The sequence below is a fragment of the Aspergillus alliaceus genome (assembly GCF_009176365.1).
Source record: "Aspergillus alliaceus strain CBS 536.65 unplaced genomic scaffold BDW43scaffold_1, whole genome shotgun sequence".
Classification (NCBI taxonomy): Eukaryota; Fungi; Ascomycota; class Eurotiomycetes; order Eurotiales; family Aspergillaceae; genus Aspergillus; species Aspergillus alliaceus.
In genome coordinates, this window is record NW_022474684.1 from 1202254 (window position 1) to 1222224 (window position 19971).

At 48.7% G+C, this 19971-nt stretch overlaps 9 protein-coding genes across 9 annotated transcripts; 4 read left to right on the forward strand and 5 right to left on the reverse strand.

The window, feature by feature from the left end:
• Position 1: 1 nt before the first annotated feature.
• On the reverse strand, positions 2 to 2321 carry BDW43DRAFT_9963 (aspartate--tRNA ligase MSD1). Its single transcript, XM_032050824.1, has 3 exons — positions 2030 to 2321; positions 1251 to 1957; positions 2 to 1189 (listed from the first exon to the last, which is right to left on the reverse strand). Exons 1-3 carry the CDS (start codon positions 2241 to 2243, stop codon positions 71 to 73), a joined length of 2040 nt encoding a protein of 679 aa, XP_031906512.1. The 5' UTR covers positions 2244 to 2321; the 3' UTR covers positions 2 to 70.
• A 187-nt stretch (positions 2322 to 2508) lies between these two features.
• Positions 2509 to 3020, forward strand: BDW43DRAFT_258861 (uncharacterized protein). Its single transcript, XM_032040025.1, has one exon. It carries the CDS (start codon positions 2784 to 2786, stop codon positions 2964 to 2966), a length of 183 nt encoding a protein of 60 aa, XP_031906513.1. The 5' UTR covers positions 2509 to 2783; the 3' UTR covers positions 2967 to 3020.
• Positions 3021 to 3213: 193 nt separating this feature from the next.
• On the forward strand, positions 3214 to 5543 carry BDW43DRAFT_258863 (tyrosine--tRNA ligase MSY1). The gene is made up of 5 exons (XM_032040026.1): positions 3214 to 3618; positions 3699 to 3852; positions 3906 to 4192; positions 4248 to 4593; positions 4645 to 5543. Exons 1-5 carry the CDS (start codon positions 3284 to 3286, stop codon positions 5362 to 5364), a joined length of 1842 nt encoding a protein of 613 aa, XP_031906514.1. The 5' UTR covers positions 3214 to 3283; the 3' UTR covers positions 5365 to 5543.
• A 1840-nt stretch (positions 5544 to 7383) lies between these two features.
• BDW43DRAFT_258868 (ergosterol biosynthesis ERG4/ERG24) lies at positions 7384 to 9111 on the reverse strand. The gene is made up of 3 exons (XM_032040027.1): positions 9035 to 9111; positions 8670 to 8972; positions 7384 to 8610 (listed from the first exon to the last, which is right to left on the reverse strand). Exons 1-3 carry the CDS (start codon positions 9048 to 9050, stop codon positions 7508 to 7510), a joined length of 1422 nt encoding a protein of 473 aa, XP_031906515.1. The 5' UTR covers positions 9051 to 9111; the 3' UTR covers positions 7384 to 7507.
• BDW43DRAFT_258871 (mismatch repair ATPase MSH6) lies at positions 9102 to 13458 on the forward strand. The gene is made up of 5 exons (XM_032040028.1): positions 9102 to 9733; positions 9801 to 9842; positions 9909 to 10077; positions 10135 to 12515; positions 12568 to 13458. Exons 1-5 carry the CDS (start codon positions 9404 to 9406, stop codon positions 13255 to 13257), a joined length of 3612 nt encoding a protein of 1203 aa, XP_031906516.1. The 5' UTR covers positions 9102 to 9403; the 3' UTR covers positions 13258 to 13458.
• Positions 13459 to 13858: 400 nt separating this feature from the next.
• Positions 13859 to 14653, reverse strand: BDW43DRAFT_305447 (putative histone h1.3.; the record flags this gene model as incomplete). The annotated part of the gene is made up of 3 exons (XM_032045798.1): positions 13859 to 14114; positions 14194 to 14498; positions 14555 to 14653. The coding sequence occupies 3 exons, from the start codon at positions 14651 to 14653 to the stop codon at positions 13859 to 13861; spliced, it is 660 nt and encodes a 219-aa protein (XP_031906517.1).
• A 420-nt stretch (positions 14654 to 15073) lies between these two features.
• Positions 15074 to 15988, reverse strand: BDW43DRAFT_305448 (uncharacterized protein; the record flags this gene model as incomplete). Its single annotated transcript, XM_032045799.1, has 3 exons — positions 15074 to 15489; positions 15547 to 15705; positions 15763 to 15988. 3 exons carry the CDS (start codon positions 15986 to 15988, stop codon positions 15074 to 15076), a joined length of 801 nt encoding a protein of 266 aa, XP_031906518.1.
• On the forward strand, positions 15848 to 17656 carry BDW43DRAFT_10035 (glutaminyl-peptide cyclotransferase family protein). The gene is made up of 2 exons (XM_032037736.1): positions 15848 to 17465; positions 17590 to 17656. The coding sequence occupies exons 1-2, from the start codon at positions 16228 to 16230 to the stop codon at positions 17597 to 17599; spliced, it is 1248 nt and encodes a 415-aa protein (XP_031906519.1). The 5' UTR covers positions 15848 to 16227; the 3' UTR covers positions 17600 to 17656.
• Positions 17591 to 18934, reverse strand: BDW43DRAFT_10026 (YeeE/YedE family protein). The gene is made up of 2 exons (XM_032037735.1): positions 18483 to 18934; positions 17591 to 18423 (listed from the first exon to the last, which is right to left on the reverse strand). Exons 1-2 carry the CDS (start codon positions 18768 to 18770, stop codon positions 17713 to 17715), a joined length of 999 nt encoding a protein of 332 aa, XP_031906520.1. The 5' UTR covers positions 18771 to 18934; the 3' UTR covers positions 17591 to 17712.
• Between the last annotated feature and the right edge of the window lie 1037 nt (positions 18935 to 19971).

Here is a 19971-nt window from a genome sequence, read left to right on the forward strand (position 1 = left end):
CACATCTATCTACAGTACAGACCCACCATATATATACAGCTTCTAGCTAAACGCGGCCCTAGGATAAAGATCACTCCTTGAGTCGAAGATGATACGTTTCCAGTGCCTCCTCAGTCATAACGCTCGGCGCCTTCACCATCGGGTCCTCTCCGACTTTTCCTATTTTCGGGAATGCAATAACGTCTCGCACAGATTCCTTGCCTAGCATCACGGCAACAAGACGGTCGAATCCCAGTGCCAAACCAGCGTGTGGGGGGCATCCGGCTCGCAGAGCTTCCAACAGGTGCGAGAAGTCCGCTAACCGCTCAGCAGGCATTTGGAGAATGTCTCGGAGGATGAACTCCTGGACTGCAGCGTCGTGTATACGGCGACTGCCGCCGCCAAGTTCGACGCCGTTGACGACAAGGTCGTAGTGGTCTGCAACAACCTTTGTGGGGTCAGTAAGAAGGAGGTCGACATCCGCAGCGGTCTTGGGGGCCGTGAAAGGGTGGTGGGTGGAAGATATTCCGGCGGCGCCGCCTTGGCCTGGCTCGGAGTCACTCGAAGGAGAGAAAAGGGGGAATTCGACTATCCAGCGGAAATCGAAGCCTGCAGGGGCGGGTTTGAATCCGGAAGAGACTGCTGTGGACTGGAGTGCTCGGCGGAGGTCACCGATTGGGGTCGAGCCGCCCGCGAAGGGGGCATTTTCACGGGCTTGAATTACGATGAGGTCGCCATGGTCGAGATCGAGAGTCTCTTCTAAGAACTCGGCAGCCTCGAAGCCAAACGGCTGCAAGCCGCATAAGGGCTTCTTTGCATCGTATACGAAGATGCCTGGGCCGCCTTCTGGGTTGTTGTTGAAGGGTGCACCAGCCGGGGAGTCGAGGAACTGAGTGATAAATTCTGACATAGCAGCAGGATCGTTGTCATTGTTTTCGAGTTTGAAAACCTCAACTATAGGGAGGGGTATGGGAGTAATCTTGCTGACAAGGTCTACTGGAAGAAGATGCTCAATTCGCGAAATCTCCATTCCGAACCGGGTATCGGGTTTATCGGAGCCATATCGACTCATGGCATCCTGATAGGACATACGTTCGAATGGGCCCGACGGTGCGGGATCCTTCATTAAAGTTGACCACAGTCTGCGGATAATTCCTTCCACCGTGCGCATAACGTCCTCTCCAGTCGCAAAGGACATTTCCATATCGAGCTAGTGTTATAGTTAGTGTTATTTATTGAATGTAGTGAGTTACGGTGAGGAGCGTCATTACCTGAGTAAACTCTGGCTGCCTGTCTGCACGAAGGTCTTCGTCGCGGAAACAGCGCGCGAATTGGAAATATCTTGGTATCCCACTTGCCATCAGGATCTGTTTATACTGTTGCGGGCTTTGGGGTAAAGCATATGCTAGGCCGCGCTTTCTGGTTGGCACAAGGAATTCACGAGCACCTTCAGGTGTCGACTTGAACAGAAGAGGCGTCTCGATCTCCACAAACGGTGGCCGGCACTGTTCCAACTCTTCCTTGCAGACATTGTGCACTTGAGCCCGGAAGCGTAGCGCATTACGCAATTCGCTATCGGATCGGAGTTGTAGAAACCGCTGCTTTGGGGCAAAGACAGTGTCGGACTTCATTATGATATCACTGGGGAAGTCGTTAAGAGGCCGAATATCATCAACCTGGATTTCCCAGGGATCGGTCTGCTCTATCTCAGATCCTTTCGCCTGCTTAGCCTTGACCTTCCCTCGAACAGCAACTGGACTGTTTGCTCTGACAGCCTTGAGCTTCTCCAATGCGCCATTCTTAGCGAGTGATACTAGCTGGATACTGTGCTGCATCGTTGGGTCTGTTAAGCGCACAAAGGCAAGCTTTTTGGAAAGGTCTTTGCGGGCTCCAAGATAGCCGTGAAGCACCACTTCTTGGTCTGGAGTAGCCCGGGAAAGGAACGTCTCAAAGTCATATGTGGCGGCAGGGAATTCAACTATTTCAAATAAGGTATTAGTATTCCAGATTGCTCGAAGGTCAAGATATCAGGATTGAATATCATAGGTACCTGCTTGTTTGTATTGCTCTAGAAAGGCCGGGCGCTCTCCCTGAGTATCAAGTTGGTTATGAAGGATTGTTCTAGTGTAAAATAATCTTGGGGAAGAGATACGACCACGAAGCCCTCCTCTGAATCCAGTTCTTCCGCTGCGGAGATAGTTCGAGATCTCGATATAGCTTGAGCAAAGGCGCGGGGAAAGACGCCCCGCTCTGCTCAATATCATTCTGGGGTGAGAGACTAAGATTTGAAGGGGGATAATTGATCGAAGATGACACAAAAGAACAATTAGAGACTCAATGGCTAAGAGTAAGAGTATTTTAGAACAATCTTGCCCGCGAAAGATGATCCATTAATTCCGAATAATCGCAATATGCGGCAGTATCTTTCCGCCCAACCAAGGAGGACTAGCGTTGGACGGCCCACTACAAAAGAAATCTCCGAAATTCCGCGTCTCATTTTCTTTCTCCATCCTTCCAAGTTTTGAATAGGTGAGACATGCGTTTGTCTTCCTTGGGACCGTTGTGCGTCAAATACTAACATGTAGCAGATGATGAAAGTCTAGCGTGTTCTAATTGATCGATCTCTTCTCCTGGAACCTTGCGGCTCTCCTTTCGGGGTTTAAGGGCTGTTTGGATCCGGATGGAGGGAGTGTGATAAAGGCGTTCGGCACACCAACCTTGTTACTTGACGGACGCGATGAAGACATCTCTGATACAATACATTACTTGGTGGTGTTCTGCTCCCTGGAGCATGTCGTGTGTCAATGACCCCTGAATGGTTTCGGTCTCTAGATAGGCTGTGCCTTGATGACGGGGTTCTGCATAACGACAGATTGCTTTCAATTAATTATATACCTACGTACCGTTCGAGTACTTTCAAAATAAATGATTTGACGAATTTTTTTGTCCTCTGGCGTACCTTTTTAGATCGCCTTCGACGACTGTAGTCCGAGCCCTGTGGTTTCGTGTTCAAAGCCTAGAAGACGTACGCAGTGCTGTATTTAAATAATAGATTCCTTTATATGGCCACTTCTAAGCACGAGGTCCAGTAACATGAATTCTTCCCAAGGGTTCAATTCTAGGTGATGTTGACCGATTAGGAAATCAGTTCCGCATCAAAGATTCTCCGTCGGGGAGCGTTTCTTATCGTCGGAGATCCGATCAAAAGTTACTGCATATCAACCAGTCGTTCTAAAAACATCCCATTTTGATTTCACATCCAATTGCATGACCGATTGCGATTGTTGTTCAATATCCCGGTCTGATGAGGCCACACTTAGGAACCCTGCCTCGCGCGGCGCGCCTCCGCGTCGTCTCCTCCCCGATTCAACGGACAGTATACGGTACTCGTAACTATATACGGACGGCTGCGGCCCTACGGAAGACTGCTTTTCAATCTGGTCTCAGTCAGCCTGCCGTAAGTATTGCGGTCAGTGTTACCAGCGCCGGGCAAACGAGATGGATCACACAACAGCACATACAGCGGACGAACGAGGCGAAGAAGGAGTGGGCAAGGTTCGCAGAAGAAATCGAAGCTGGGAAGAGGAAGAGCTTTGTGCAACACCTTGAGGATAGAGGTCTGCTCCATGATGTTGTTGGGTGAGCTTTTCCAGGTTCTATTGCTACCATCAATATCTGCTGGGCATTTTTGACTAAATTGGTTTCGTCTGGGCCTGCAGTGAACGGGAGCTTTTACATCGAGTATTTACACAAAAGAGGGCTGGAATGTATGCTGGAGTTGATCCGACAGCTCCTTCTTTGCATGTTGGCCATATGTTACCGTTCATGGTGTTGGCTTGGGGTTATGTATGGGGTTTACCGGTGACATTTGTGGTAAGTATACACGCCCCGAGATCAACCCTCGTACCTTGTTTAATTCAAAATAGCTTGGTGGCGCCACATCACGCGTTGGTGACCCAACAGGAAGACTGAAAGGGAGAGAGCAAGTTCATAGCTCGGTGCGAAAAGCGAACATGGCCAGCATGCACATGCAGCTCAAGAAGCTAGGCGCAAGCATTGAACAATACGGCAGGAGGCATGGATATGAGAAGAAGTGGGCATGGAGACGTTCCTTGGTGAATAATAACACATGGTGGAACAAAGTGCCATTCATCGAAGTGCTTCGGGACCTTGGGGCTCACATGCGTCTCGGCCCTATGCTGGGTAGAGAGACGTATGTTCCTAGTTTTCATTTCCTTCTTGGCCATGTTTACTGACGTATTGTTTAGTGTCAAAAACAGGTTGTCCAAAGGCGATGGGATGTCGTTCTCAGAGTTCAGCTATCCACTGATGCAGGCATGGGACTGGTGGGTCCTTTTCAAGAAAGGAGTTCAGGTCCAAGTTGGAGGTACTGATCAGTACGGAAACATTCTCTTTGGCATGGATGCCGTGAAGTCCATCAGCAAGAATACAGTCATGCAGGAGGAACAGGATTCTCTAGATAATGATCTAGACAAACCTATTGGGCTTACAACGCCACTACTGACGGCACCAAATGGTGAAAAGTTCGGCAAGTCCGCCGGCAACGCTGTTTGGCTTGACAAGGATATGACCTCTACTTTTGAGCTATACCAGGTGCGTATCATTAATGTCCCCATAATAGAATAGTTCGTTGACAGATGGAAGTTCTTTGTTCGGACTCCGGATGATGTTGTTGAACGCTATCTTAAGATGTTCACCTTCCTACCCCTGCCTGAAATTGCTACGATTATGGAAGAGCAAAATAAGGACCCATCCAAGCGTATTGCGCAGCATGCGCTTGCTGCGGAATTTGTAGAACTCGTCCACGGCAAGCAAGAGGCGGATGCGGTTGCTCTCCAACATCGCCAATTGTTCCGCTCACGCTCGTCGACGGGTGAACCGACTCCCTTGCAGAAAAACTCTAGTCCACCTGCCCAGACACTGACATCAGGCTTCGTGAATCCTCAGTCTGGTAACAAGTTTGCGCCTCAAACTAATTTCACAAACATGCCGAGCATCCAGGTCACTCTTCCCGAGTCTCTAGTCTACAACCAGAATTTCCACAAGATCCTGTGGCACGCAGGCTTGGTCTCTTCTAAGAGTGAAGGCCATCGAATCGTTTCAAACAAAGGAGCCTATGTTGGGAGTCGTCCGGGCGATAGTGGCGCAATGTCGGACGAACTCTCCTTTACACCAATTATGACATGGCCGTCGGAGAAGACGAAAGATTTCATTGTCGATGGCAATATCCTATTCCTCAAATTGGGCAAGTGGAAGTTCAAGACGGTGACAATTGTCAGCGACGAGGAATTCAAACGGCGCGGACTCAGCGCCCCTGGTTGGGAATCAGGTGAGAGTGCTCCTCAACCCGCTACGGATAATTGAAAAGAGACTCCTGTCCCTTGACTATATGATCAAGGAAAGGAAATAAAACTCGGAGCAAGCCTGATATTTATTTGCTTGTTTTGTACCTCCCACTCATGTATTATATAGACTTGTATATACGCTGTACGATGTATAGTACCTTGATGGCAATGCTATTTTAAGAACCCTACTCTGTCGAATTTGCAGTCTCCCTGCAACCAGGCCTCGTAGCAGCGACATTTCTATGATTAAATTCCTGAAAAAATATATAGATGCAATGAAATAATAGTATGAACTTATGTCGCCAGAAACAACTCGCTGCTTTGTTTATTCTTACCCTCCAAATCGTGAGAGGTAGGCTAGTTTTGTGAGCTATGTATTGATCGGCTTCCATTAGTGAGTTCGGAATTCGTCCCACCCAAACATGTACAGTAATGTTATCTATCAGGCCTTCCTACATCCTATTTCTGGCTCAGTAGCATATTCACCCTTTATGTTAATAGAATTTCCCAGCAGATGACAAGAAAATTAGGCTTGTACTTCGGATGGGGCTATTGTAGTAATGTCGCCACTAGTGCTCTGGTGTATAGGAATCCTCCCCGGAGCCTTTTGTATGGGACGGAAGATCTTTGCATAACCTCACCCATATAAAGGACACTTGTACCCCTACCAGGGTATTGTGCAAGAAAGCAAATATCATAGTGATATGATAATTTGGATCGATCTCAGAAGCGTCTATTTTCTCCCTTGATTATCCTACAACTACCATCATAAAACTTCAGCAAAAGAACCTGACCATATCTTCTCTAAGGAGTATCATCGATAACAGTCCGATATAGCTGATACACCTGTTTCTGTTCCCGGCTCTGACAATGCTAAGGCTCCTGAACTCCTCATCCGGTTTGCTGATAGGGCGTTTGGTACTGGAGCCTGGCGAGCTTCATTTCATCGGAAGCCACATAAGGAGTCTTATGTTATGGCCACCGTAAGAACAGTATGTCATTAGCAGGAAAAGCATAGTAACAGTTCAGGTTGAGGGGCTTTCAAGTATCTCTACATATGCAACTGGGTGCTACAACAGTCCAGATCTTTGGGAAGTGAGGCAGGGTGCGACGATGGCCGTGGACGAGTGGGGACTAAGAGAACGTTTTGAAAGCTTTGGACCTTTATTTCCATCCCTGGAGAATGTTCTTTCCGACTTAGTCTTGCTATCTAGTCTGTCTGCCCCGGTAGAGTCCGATCAACCTATACTTTGGATTTTGCTTAATAGACTATCCTTTGTGTAGGTAGCAGAAGCTGCATATGTGGCCATACTTGTTTGATAGTTTCATCTTTTATAAGTTAGGAATAGTAGATAGTCTCAACCTCTATTGAGATTGGGGCAAATAAAGCTCCTACCAGACACCGTTGGCGAACCTGAACTCCAACATACAATTTCAGCATCAACAAACGTACATGATTTTGAATTTCTTACCACCTGTTACCCTGAAAATTATCCAGATGCGGCTACTAACTATGATAGACAAGATCTACTATGCCCTAATACTTCTTTTTTGTCCCTTTCTCATGCTCACTGCAAAAGATGGCAGTTCTGATGGCGTGCACATGGACCTAGACAGCGACATCTCCCACATGAAGACGTATAAGCCTTCCTTGCAGATTTGAAGCAGAACAGCATCAAGAAGGACATAAAACTGGCTATATGGGATTATGCCATAGGTGTGAGTCTGACCTATACACATCTAGTCTTCCCTGTGGGTCCTCTACTGACAATCTTCCATGAGGAAGAAGTGTTATGTCAATACCCAGCGATGGATGGCGAAAGAGGTAATTTGCTTGCATTCTTTGGCCTGATGATGAGAGTGGTATCTGCTCTGGTCTTAGAGGACAATGGGAACTTTCAGTACCTGGACAAGTACCACGGTGGTGAACTTTAGACCTTCAAGTTGTTTACGCTATATATTGTAAAGGTTCTACCTACAGCTTAGACCATTTTGAGTACAGATGAAAGTATATATGATGAATCACTAGGTTTAAGGGAAGTACTATACGCATATATACACTCGTGACATTGCACTATAGCAAATGCATTATCTTTGAAGATGTATAGCGAGAGATGGCTGTACATACTTTTAATGAATTGATACGCAGATTTCACGTTTACCTAGTACACCCAAGGCACAACTCTCCACTTCACAGTTCTCCTGTATTTCTCCCAGTCTTCACCATACTTCTTTGCACACATAGCATCATCTCTCCGCTCGCGGTGCATTAGGAGAACCGCAAAGTAAAGCACATAGAAGTAGGTAAAAATGGCGCCCCAACCCTTGGCATCACCTTGGATAACCTCTCGCCCATCAAGCATCCTGAAATCCGCTGATAAGGCCGCCGCGCTACTGGCAGACAGGATAGTATAACCTGCAAGACCCGTCGGCAAGCTGAAGGGCGAGGCTTGCAGCCAGTCACCAAAGTAATTGATATGCCGAGACATACCCCACCACCCTGCAGTAAGCAGCCTTGTTCCTCGTTTCGTTTGGATGTAAGACAGGTTCACTACACTTGGGTCATTTGGCTGTGTGCGGAAGACGTTCTTTTGCGTGTTGGCAGCGCGGAAGATGTAGAGCCCTAGTGCGAACACTGCACTTACAGCGGCGATACCTGTCCACCCAAGGTGTAATGGGTAGACAGACAGGTATCGGCACTGGGTTGAGTACAGGAAGGGCACCCATGCGAGATCACCGAAAGACAGCATGAATCCAAAGCCATCCGTGGTGATGTCAATCATCGTGAGGATGCCGGGCTCGTTACGCTGACCGTCGAAAACGTAAAACGCTTGCACAAATGTAGTGAAGATGATGCTATCAGAGATGAAGCCATACGTACGGTATTGCTTGGCAATGAAAGCGAGATCGAGCAATATCCACCCGGTCAGACCGGGACGCATTTCGCACCACGTTTTAATGTCCACCTCGCCGAAGAAGGGTAGAGTCACACGAGGGTTCAGCTCGCGACCGATATAGAAATCATAAACAAAGTTGCCCGTATTGCCACCTGCGGCTAGCTCGCGGAGTTCAGTATTTGGGTAATTCGTGTTCACGCTGAAGCTGCGGACGTATACGATGACAGACAACGCATAGGAGATTAGAATATTGGCAGTCAATATTTGCACATAGTTGTCTGCAATGTACGTCCAGACAAAAAATTCGGCACCATTGAGATATGTGCCAACGCCACAGAATACAAGTTGGATAATGGTGGACGGGAACGCTTGAATGCGATATCAGCAAAGGCTAGCATTAAGTGACATTTTGTTTGGCTCTGCTTACAGTTAAAGCGGTACGTCAATGGGCGACCATGTTGGACCAGCTTTGTGCCATTAGTTTCATGGGCAGGAAGTATCCTCCAGAGGATCATGCTTAGCAGATAATACGCGAGGACCAAGCCCGTCACCTGCCAGCTGCCTAGCTCCCAAATGCCCCCATTGGGCCATCCAATCTCCAACCTTAGCACCTCCCAGCTCAAGGTACGAGGGTTTAAGAGAGATGGCGCCGGGCAGCCAGTTATATCATTGCAAGCAAAGACAAAAAAGTAGAGCAGAATGGGGAGGCCCAGTGTGATGGCCCCGGCACCTAAATTAGGAGTAAGTTATCAGTGACAGAGCACATCGTCCTGGGGTAGTGGTAAAACTCACGGACCACCGAACTCATACTTCGAATCCGTATGGGAGGCCATGTCTTTAATCAGTAACCTGGTGGGTTGGAAAACACATCGTTTGTTTAAGGGATTGATGGGTTTTAGGGCTGGCCAACACACATCACTCCGGATGTGCATCATCCGCTATCAACCTCAGGCAAACAGGACCGTCTCCCTTCTGCCTGAGGCACAACGCGGTAACCACTAAACGCGTCGACGCGCGACGCCCTTCCGAGGAGTTGATTGATCAACTCAGCTGTCGCAACATTCTTTAAGCATCTGTTCAAGTCGTATAGATCCCTCAATACTTCCGATATGTCCCAATAATCTTTCAAAGGAGTCTTATTATCACTACCGTCAAAACAGAATGGCCAAAGGACCGCCCGCGTCTTCCTCTCCGGCCGCAACGCCCCCCTCCGGAGTTCTCAAACGAACCACTTCTAGCACTCAGAATATGAAGAATCAGAAGTCAATTCTTGGCTTCTTTCAAAAATCTTCACCGTCAACACCTTCCACCGCTCGTAATGCCGAACCAGCCTCGTCACCCGCCCAGAGGGTATCGGAGCAGCGCGGGGCGACCGCTACTCGACGCTCCGTGAAAAGCGAAAAGAAGAAGAATATCCCACAGTTCTCGGACCTGAGCCCAGTGCCCAGTAGTGACCTGGTTGAACCAGAGGAGGAGGAAGGCAATGCCGAGGTATGATATATGTAATGGCGCGATTGCTGTTATACGCTCAATATCCTTGAGCTGACTGGGTTCGTAGGCGAGCTCCAATGACCCAAAGGCGACTTCGCCATCCCGTCGGGTAAGACTTTCAATACTTTATTCTGAGGATGCTTTATTTATCTAAGCGTACGCTAATTGTTACCAGTCCAAAAAGCAGGTTAATTATTTCGAGTCCAATTCCGAAGGCGAAGATGACGACGAAAAGATATTCCGCCCTAGCCGCAAGAACAAGGCGCCCAAGCGGAGAAAGGTATCACCCGAGAGTGATGATGAATTTGAACAAGATGGAGATGATGTTGGGTACTCGAATGAAGGTGAGTTATAGTCTCAAAGAGCCCTAGCTGCAGTTTGGCAGGCGTTGACATTTCCAGAAATGGATGATTTCATTGTTGAGGATGACTCAGACGAAGAAGTGAAGGCTTCGAAGAAGCGCAAGAGGTCAACTCAACCAAAGGCTAAGTCTTCATCTGTACCTCCAGTCCCATCACTGGAGGAAGACCTAGACCTGGACATTCCAGATGCTTCTTCTGGTACCGCGTTGAAATGGACGTATGACCCGGAAAACTCAGAGCCTCGTCAAAACCGTACAGCCCCAGTTTTATCGAAAAGCTCATCTGGCACAACAAAACAGAAGGCGCATATTACAGAACCTGAACAGCGCTATGCTTGGCTGGCAAACATTCGAGATATAGACGGCCATCCAGCCGGCCATCCTGACTACGACCCTCGTACCCTTTATATACCTCCCTTAGCCTGGGCCAAGTTTTCGCCCTTTGAAAAACAGTACTGGGAGATCAAACAAAAGTTCTGGGATACCGTCGTATTCTTCAAGAAGGGAAAGTTTTACGAACTTTATGAAAATGATGCCACTATTGGTCACCAATTATTTGACCTCAAGCTTACCGATCGAGTCAACATGCGCATGGTCGGTGTCCCCGAAATGAGCTTGGATCACTGGGCAAATCAGTTTGTAGCCAAGGGATACAAGATTGCCCGCGTGGACCAAGCAGAGTCTGCCCTTGGCAAGGAAATGCGCGAGAGAGACGGCAAGAAAGGAGGCAAAGAAGACAAAGTCATCAGGAGAGAGCTGGCTTGTGTCCTCACTGCCGGTACATTGGTCGAAGGATCAATGCTCCAGGATGATATGTCTACTTACTGCGTTGCTATCAAAGAAGCCGTCATAGAAGATCTTCCCGCCTTTGGGCTTGCTTTCGTAGACACGGCGACGGGCCAATTCTTCTTGTCAGAGTTTGTCGACGATGCCGATATGACAAAGTTTGAAACATTTGTTGCTCAAATTCGCCCGCAAGAACTACTGCTTGAGAAATCTACGATTTCACAAAAGGCACTTCGCATCTTGAAGAACAATACAGGCCCCACCACACTATGGAATCATTTGAAGCCAGGGAAGGAGTTCTGGGAAGCGGACATCACGGTGAGAGAACTGGATGCCAGTGAGTATTTCGTCTCTGAGGATGACGAAAACCTGAATGCATGGCCAGAAGTTCTTCGAGCGGCTCGCGATAAGGAACTAGCTATGTCGGCCTTTGGCGCGTTGGTGCAATATCTCAGGCTTCTGAAGCTTGACCGTGACTTGATCACAATCGGTAACTTCTCTTCCTACGACCCAATTAAGAAGGCTTCTAGCCTGGTGCTAGACGGGCAGACGCTTATCAATATGGAAATCTTTGCCAACTCATTTGATGGAGGCTCAGATGGGACATTGTTTCAGCTGTTGAATCGCTGCATCACACCGTTTGGCAAGCGTATGTTCAAACAATGGGTTTGCCATCCACTAATAGATGCGAAGAAGATCAATGCCAGGTTGGATGCTGTTGATGCGCTCAACGCGGATCCTAGCATTCGGGATCAGTTTTCTTCACAATTGACGAAGATGCCTGATTTAGAACGATTAATCTCACGTATTCATGCTGCTAATTGCAAAGCCCAAGACTTCTTGCGCGTGCTAGAGGGCTTCGAACAGATCGAATACACCGTGAGCCTTCTCAAGGACAGTGGCTCTGGAGAAGGCGTCATTGGTCAGTTGATCAGTGCAATGCCGGATCTGAACGAATTGCTTGAATACTGGAGAACAGCTTTCGACCGCGCCAAAGCAAGGGAGAACGGCATCCTAGTACCCAAAGCTGGCGTCGAAGAAGACTTCGACAACTCCCAAGAAAATATTGAAGAACTCCATCGGGAGCTTGATAATATTTTAAAGCGAACTCGTCGCGAATTAGGCTCTACTGCCATTTGTTACCGTGACAATGGCAAAGAGATATATCAGCTGGAGGTTCCGATTAAAGTGAAAAATATACCTAAGAACTGGGATCAGATGTCAGCAACTAAACAGGTGAAGCGGTATTATTTCCCCGAACTGCGGTCCGTCATTCGCAAGCTCCAGGAAGCCCAGGAGACGCACAGTCAAATCGTCAAAGAGGTCGCTGGCCGATTCTATGCACGGTTTGATGAACACTATGCAACATGGCTAGCAGCAGTCAGGATTATTTCTCAATTAGACTGCTTGATCAGTCTGGCTAAAGCATCATCATCTCTGGGACAACCAAGTTGCCGTCCTACTTTCGTTGACAATGAGCGAAGTGTTCTCGAGTTTGAGGAGCTGCGTCACCCGTGCCTCCTCTCCTCGGTGGAAGATTTTATCCCGAACGATGTCAGGTTAGGAGGTGAACGTCCCAACATTGACCTTCTTACTGGTGCTAATGCTGCCGGAAAATCCACCGTTCTGCGTATGGTATGTTGCCTACTCTGGATCTCGTCTTGATGCACTAACTCATTATGTTTAGACTTGCGTCGCTGTTATCATGGCCCAAATCGGTTGCTACTTGCCTTGTCAATCTGCGCGATTAACCCCAGTCGATCGTATCATGTCCCGTCTAGGTGCAAACGACAACATCTTCGCTGCTCAGTCGACGTTCTTTGTAGAACTTTCCGAAACCAAGAAGATTCTCTCGGAGGCTACTCCCAGGTCTTTAGTCATCTTGGATGAATTGGGTCGAGGAACCAGCTCTTATGACGGAGTAGCCGTGGCTCAAGCTGTACTGCACCATGTTGCTACCCACATCGGAGCCCTGGGATTCTTCGCAACCCACTACCACTCTCTGGCGGCTGAATTCGAAGGACACCCTGAGATCGCACCAAAACGCATGAAGATCCACGTGGACGATGAGGAGCGGCGTATCACGTTCCTGTATAAACTGGAAGAGGGCGTTGCCGAAGGTAGTTTCGGTATGCACTGTGCCGCCATGTGCGGTATTTCCAGTAAGGTCATTGAGAGGGCAGAGGTGGCCGCGAAGCAATGGGAGCACACGAGTCGCCTCAAGGAAAGTCTTGAACGGCGCAAGGGTGGTGGCTTTGTTGGACTGGGATGGTGGAGCGATGTCGCTTGGGCTCTGCGCGAGTCATCCGATGCCAATGGTGGTGAAATTTCCGATAGAAGTCTGGAGGTACTCCTGAAAGCCATTGAAGCTCTGTAATTGCGTTGGATGCTTCATCCTATCGGGGTTCGTTCACTAATTCGGTGTTTGTGATTCGGGGTACCAAGTCATGATCTTTATAAAATGGCACTCTGTCTGGAGTTCAGGGATATCTGTAATCGTGATCTAAAGTTAGAAATCTGCGTCTGGCTCAGTTGTATAGGAAATTATCCAATTCAAGGCAATTTGTTTGTTATTTACAGCTGTTTTTGAGCACTCCTTCTAACGGGGTGACTGTCTCTTGTTGCTTTGTTAAAGACCTTAGGCTTATTCTCGCCCACTTTCATCTACAGATGTCGGATTCTTCATAATATTTGGCAATATTTGATCTTCTTCTAGAGCATCCACAACGCGGAGAATGATGAGAGAAATCCTTTTTTTTTTTTTTTTTTTTTTTCCCTAATTTATACAACGCAGTTAGATAGACCACCAGGTACCAGATCCGTCAGATTCTCCTATGTCCAGCAACATTCCAAATCCCACTATCCATTTCCCTGAACAGTAGCCAACCTCCGATTAAAAAAAAAAAAGAGAAATAGATACCCCTAATAATCATCCACCAGGAACCATTAGAACGAGGGGGGGGGGCGAAGATAACGACCTAAGCATCATCCTCAACCTTGGCCTTGATATCTTCCTGGCTGGCCTTGTCCATAGCGTCAAGCTCAGCATCGAGTTCCTCACAGGTCATGGGAGTCTCGTCCTCAGACTTGCACTCGTACTTACCCCCCTCTTCCTGCTTGATAACAACAATTTCCCCCGTCTTGATAGGGGACTCCTCCTTGATCGAGACATCCTCTTCCTTCCTGATGACGGTCTCGGGGGAACTGGGCTCAGTCCTAACGGAGTCTTCGTCGCTACAATTGTGTTTGGCTTTTGATTAGCGGTGTTCACTACGTCCTTGCGGAAACCTCAACGACAACGACAGGGGCTTACTCATACGAGTTTTTGTTGACCTTTCGCGCGATGCCCTTCTTGGTGCCACGCTGGCGCTTGGCCCTAGGTGCTGGCGTCGCTTCCTCTGCCTCCGCGGATTCAGGCTCAGTAGAGGCGGGTGGGTCGGCGGCAATGGCCTTCTTGCTGGGGCGCCCTCTCTTGGGGGTATTGGCTGTAGACGCTTCCGCAGAGGTGGGTTGATCGGGCTTGTAGTCGCTGAGCTTGCGCTTGGCGTTGCGGTAAGTAGTGCTGGCTGAGGCGGAGTTCTTGTATCCGCCATACTGGGCGAGTTTTTCGAGGTCCAGCTGGGTTCATGTTAGCTTAGGGGCCCTTTGTTTGGAGACGATGTAGGTGTATGTACTTTGTTCGTCTCATCGGTGCAGAGGATGCTCAAGAGGAGGATTTTTTGCTCGGTGTTAGAAAGACCCAGAAGGCCCTCGGGCTTGGCTTTGGCGGACATGATGGTTGTTCTAAGGCTGATAGTTGATGCTTGGGGGTAGTTGGAAGATATAAGTAGTGAATAGAAAAGTCTGAGAAAAGAAGTGTAGAGCTGATGGAGCCGGATGGAGGAAAAGTGAGAGGTATAGAAGATCGACAGAGAGAGATGAGAGATTGTAAAGTGAGCAGAGAAAGGACTACCAAAAGAGAAACACAGGAACAGGAGAAACACCACCACCATCAAAGGGAGGGGAGGGGGGTCACGGCAAAGGTGAGCGTAATATTCCGTGGGGGACTCCAGCGATGATGAATGATTAAAGGTGAAAGCAGAGACTTGGGGTTTAGAGGGAGCAGTAGCAGTGAATATCCAGTCACTGCTAGTGCCTTAGCTATTCACAAACTTATGTTACAGCCACATTGACAGACGATAATCTATTTATTCTCATTTTTTCGGTGCACGATTATTTTGTATATGCTTGTATACATGGTCCCACACTTCGGGATAGAATGTCGTCGATTGTCTGCCAGGCTGACTCTTCTCCGCCGTGTAGAACTGCCGTAGAGTCTTCCCTGCCCACCAGGGCAGAGGGGCAGGGTTCTTGTTGCGAAAGCTCACGGGACGGAGGAAAGCCTTGTCAGCAACTAAATCGCCCAGCCGCACCTCGGTCTGTCGAGGAATAGTCGTGAACTTCATCGTGTTAATGTATAGTGTGGCAGTAGGGGGCAGGTTCTTCGCGTATTGGAGGGTTTGGTCCTTGGATCGCCGAGCAAAAGCTGGGAGGGCAAGATGCACGAAGTTAACGAACGGGGCAGATGTATAGGCAATGAATAGCATCGGGAGCGCTCCGCCAACGACAACTATGCACACGCGTTAGATCAGAAACATTTGCAGTTCGAACGGTGAGTCAATCCTACCAGCAGGAGCTAGATACCACGGAAACTCATCGGCTGCGAAAGCAGGTGCAACTACCAATATAGATACACCGAACAGGAAGATAGTTGTGATTCGCAACATTCCCAGAAAGATAGTCTTGCCGGTTCCGCCATGGTAGATCAATATGCGCTCTGGTGGACCTGCATCATTCTATCAGGACCATTTCTTCAATCATAGATGAGCACAGGAAGAGATACCTCGCCGGATAGCTGTCTTTGCGTGTGCCGCGGACGATTGAGGTGGGCTCCGGGGAGCTGTCGCATTGTTTTCCTTCGGTTTTAGAGATGAAGTCTCATTTTTTGGGAGTCGAAACGGAGGTTGGGTAGTCTTCAGCCGAGCAAAAAGCGTGCTATTCAGGTCCCTCCGCAGACCACGAGAAAGCGATGAGCGCAATTGGGGATGCAGCAAGATCTGGGGTCTCATCTTGTAGACATGGAGAGTTATCGCATTGAAAAAAGATGACGGAATTAATTGCGGAACTAGATGATCGCCGGAACGTGACCCGCGGCAGGCTTGGCGCCGATTGGTCATTTCAACCCGACTTTGACCACTTGAACATCCCCAGGGTCTCTCTCTCATCAATGCTCCTTCCTTGTCTAGGGTTGTCGCTTGGATTGCGGTTTGGACTATGAAAGCGTGCTTGTTGGCACTCCCACTCCAACATGTCTCCTGTTAGCTGTGGCCTTTTCCGCCCCTTCCTTTCTACATGCATTGCATTACTATGCTTTCTGCTTGCTGGTCAAGCCTACGAGGAAGTCTCCGATAACACCTTAAATGCCCTTCCACGACCGAATAACGACTTTGATATTCATAATGGAGCGCTATTATCGCCCATCCTGCGACCCCGGGTCTCCGGAACCCCGGGTTCCGCAGCGGTCTTGCAACACTTTGTGGACTTCTTTCGCGACTCACTACCTAGTTGGAGTATCGAATTTCAGAATTCTACATCAACAACGCCCGTCTCGAATGGGAAGGAGGTTCCCTTCATAAATCTCATTGCGTCTCGTGATCCTCCGTGGGCATCCCCCGGAGATGTGGGAAGACTGACACTCGTCGCGCACTACGATAGTAAATACTCGCCGGAGGGTTTTATCGGGGCCATTGACAGCGCAGCCCCTTGCGCAATGATTATGCACACAATGAGGAGCATCGATGCGGCATTGACAAAGAAGTGGGAGATGATGCAGGCAGAGGGTAACACAGACTCGTCGTTGGAAGAACAAAGGGGCATACAGGTCATCTTCTTGGATGGAGAGGAGGCATTCAAAGTATGGACGGCGACGGATTCGTTGTACGGGGCGCGTTCGCTTGCGGAGCAATGGGATTCACAGGTGAATCCCGCTATGTCGGCTTATAAAACCCCCTTGTCCTCTATATCTCTCTTTGTACTTTTGGATCTCTTAGGCTCGAGACGTCCAACTATCCAGTCGTTTTTCTCAACGACACACTGGGCCTATAAGAAGCTTGCCCGCCTTGAGAAGCGTCTCCGAGATCTCAAGCAGTTCAAGTCCTCTGCCGATCCTTCTCACCCAGCATGGTTCATTGATGCTGGGAAGACGGAGCATCAAATAACCACTTTTCTCGGAATACAGGATGACCATTTGCCATTCCTGGAGCGCGGCGTCGAAATTCTCCATGTCATCGACGCTAACCCCGCCACTGGCTTTCCAGTGGTGTGGCATAATGAAAAGGGTGTGCCAGATGATGGCGAACATTTGGATTTAGCCACAGTGGAAGACTGGAGTTTGCTATTCACTGCGTTTGCTGCCGAGTGGATGGAGTTGGAGGGCTTCATGCCGCAGTCCAGCGGCGAGGCGTCTCCCGCAGAGAAGGATGCAGCACATATAATGGACAAGCGCTCTGCAAGCGACGACAATCGCGTCAACAAAAAGACTGAGTTGTAAGCTTGACCTAAAGTCAATTATATTGGATTATATACTGCCTGTCGAGGCTTTAATATGTACAATATGTTACACGGTTAGCTCTATTTCTTGATGAGTCGCGCTGATGTTCGTGTTGCATAGCTCTTGTTAACGGTTTTCCCACGGCAACTTCCCTGCCCGATATCCAATGCATCCAGTATGTGGGTAAACGCCACCAGCGAAATCCGTAGAGATCCGCATCGAGTGGGATAGCTGCCCGAACGTCTATACCAGGTTTCCTAGCATGTATCCGGCCAACTCGACCAGACCCCTTTCAGGCTGCAGGACCGCGCGGAGCACCGCAGGACCAGGACACACTCCTCGTAATCCCCAGGCAACCCCAAAGGCCGCTGCACCGGTGACAAACCGCCAGTCAATATCCGCCACCGTTGCCGTCGGAAGCTTCCAGTTCTCGGCCAACGTTGGCTTTTCTAGCCTTCCGGTCGTTTCACTAATATTCTGCCCCGGCTTCGTGGTCAGAAAGGCGACAAGCGATGGTCCAATCCCGAAGAGGATGATGAGGGCCAGCGACGGATCAAAGCGGGCTAGATCCGACGGGAAGGCGAAAAAGCGTAATACTTTGGCTGGGTTTGCCATTCCGGAGAAGAAGAGGCCCATGCCGAACTGCAACCCTGCAATATAAGCGAACATGGTTTTTGACTCCTTCGATCTGTCCAGTGTCCGGGGTACGACGAAGAAGTTGGTGACGAATGTGAGGGCGGTGGTCGTGACCATGAACATGAGCTCGGCCGATGAAGGGTATACGGGAGTGTAGCAAGGCACCCCAGATGGACAAGGAGGGATATTCTGGCCTCCGGAGACCATATTCGCGGTGATTAAGGCGGCTGTGAAGAAGATGGCCGTTGCGATGAAGGAACGTGGTGACAGACGGGAGATACCACAGAGCATGTGGCCGGACGTACAACCTCGACCGTTCTGGTTTGTACTTTCTGTTAGATGATTCTTTCTCCGAATAAGCAGTCAGATTCCATTACCCTTGTCCCCCAGCCTAACAAAAAACCTGTCGCAAGCGTAGTGGCCACCGAGGTCCACGAGCTCGGGGCCGGCGGATACAGCGGTATCAAGGACGGCACGAAGAGAGAGACCGGGATCACACTAGACAATAACCCAGCAACGATGGGAATGTTATCCCAGCTGGGACGGAACACCGATCCAGACAGAAGTGAAGAGATCCCAAACACCGCGCCATTATGAAGCAGCAGACCCGAGGAACTCTGAAAGAGCAATAGAGCGCCCAGGGAGGTATGTACGGGTGTAAACATCGGCAGCAATGGAATTGTAACAGTTCACCTGATGTTTCTCACGGCACGATTTCAGTCATAGAGATAGAGATAGCGATATTTAAGGTTCAGAGTCGATCTGCAAGAAAAGTGAATTCATAAGCCCTTCTTTCAAAACTCCGGGCCTCATTATGAAACTTCCAACCAACACTCGGGAAACAAAAGGTTTCTCATATCTTCTCCTCCCTCGGGGACTATCGTCCGGTCCATCCATTTAAGTTAGTTTTATTATTTATTATTTTTTTTCCCTCTCCCTTAACCACCATTGCGTCAACTAGGTGGTCCCCGAGGCGAGAAGCAAAGTTAAATTTTATCCCTCAGCTCTGAGAACCTTTCTCAGGTCAATCCGAACAATGTTGTGTTGTTGATCTGTACCGCACATCCAATAGTAGTATGGTATTTGGTAGTGGTTGCAGCAATCCTGTACATAAAATCTAAGCACACTAGTAAGTAATCCCTGTCCAGAAAGAAGTACATTTGTTCATTCCTGCAGGGATTGTTCCCCGTCATCGGCCTCAAACGGGTAAGTCTCCCGTCCGCTTTCGGTATTGGTTGGTCCCCGAACGGGTCGCCATCTTTCCTCATTTGGGAGGGGCCTGTAACGGTCTATACGTACAGTTACGCTAATGTACGGTGTGAGCCAATAACAGACGCAGACTTGGGAATGGTATGGTATGGCCATGCGGAAACGGAATCCGGGGTCGGCGATCGAAAATGACAGTAGGTTCTAATCTGGTATTAATGAAGGTCAAGAAGTGGAAGCTATCGGCCGTGGGTTGAGGTCGCCGATCTTTGTTTCTGATGCGTGCTGGACTTAGGGGATGTACTAGAATAAGGGATCGGCATTTGGATGCTTAGTCGGCGATGTTTGAGATACTAAGTTAATGTTGTTTAATAACGGATTATGCATGTTTGGAGTGTAGACATAGTTTGATTGGTGAAGGACCATTATATTCCGACATGAATAGGGGCTAGATATATGTTCGGGGTGCAATATTATCTACGAGGAGCGGGTATAAGCGATTGCGAGAGCTACGCGTTCACCTGTGATGTGCTGGTGAGTCTCGACGGGTGATATATAGACATGCTGAAATATAGTTGCTAATCACATATATTTTGTTATTTGAAAGTCACATTCAATCTGGAATATAATTTAACAAGCTGGCTGGAGAGCTGTAGATGA

Bases quoted from the DNA above. Each gene is read 5' to 3' on its own strand.
- BDW43DRAFT_258868 (XM_032040027.1), bottom strand. The intron at 8,611-8,669 runs GTAAGCAGAGCC...ATCGCATTCAAG, and splicing joins ATTGACGTACCGCTTTAACT to CGTTCCCGTCCACCATTATC.
- BDW43DRAFT_258861 (XM_032040025.1), top strand. From the start codon at position 2,784: ATGACCCCTGAATGGTTTCGGTCTCTAGATAGGCTGTGCCTTGATGAC.
- BDW43DRAFT_258863 (XM_032040026.1), top strand. From the start codon at position 3,284: ATGAGGCCACACTTAGGAACCCTGCCTCGCGCGGCGCGCCTCCGCGTC. The intron at 4,193-4,247 runs GTATGTTCCTAG...CGTATTGTTTAG, and splicing joins CCTATGCTGGGTAGAGAGAC to TGTCAAAAACAGGTTGTCCA. The intron at 4,594-4,644 runs GTGCGTATCATT...GACAGATGGAAG, and splicing joins CTACTTTTGAGCTATACCAG to TTCTTTGTTCGGACTCCGGA.
- BDW43DRAFT_258871 (XM_032040028.1), top strand. From the start codon at position 9,404: ATGGCCAAAGGACCGCCCGCGTCTTCCTCTCCGGCCGCAACGCCCCCC. The intron at 9,843-9,908 runs GTAAGACTTTCA...AATTGTTACCAG, and splicing joins CGACTTCGCCATCCCGTCGG to TCCAAAAAGCAGGTTAATTA. The intron at 12,516-12,567 runs GTATGTTGCCTA...CATTATGTTTAG, and splicing joins AATCCACCGTTCTGCGTATG to ACTTGCGTCGCTGTTATCAT.
- BDW43DRAFT_10026 (XM_032037735.1), bottom strand. From the start codon at position 18,770: ATGTTTACACCCGTACATACCTCCCTGGGCGCTCTATTGCTCTTTCAG. The intron at 18,424-18,482 runs GTAATGGAATCT...AGTACAAACCAG, and splicing joins TGTTAGGCTGGGGGACAAGG to AACGGTCGAGGTTGTACGTC.
- BDW43DRAFT_9963 (XM_032050824.1), bottom strand. From the start codon at position 2,243: ATGATATTGAGCAGAGCGGGGCGTCTTTCCCCGCGCCTTTGCTCAAGC. The intron at 1,958-2,029 runs GTACCTATGATA...TATTTGAAATAG, and splicing joins AGAGCAATACAAACAAGCAG to TTGAATTCCCTGCCGCCACA. The intron at 1,190-1,250 runs GTAATGACGCTC...CTATAACACTAG, and splicing joins GGCAGCCAGAGTTTACTCAG to CTCGATATGGAAATGTCCTT.
- BDW43DRAFT_10035 (XM_032037736.1), top strand. From the start codon at position 16,228: ATGTCTCCTGTTAGCTGTGGCCTTTTCCGCCCCTTCCTTTCTACATGC.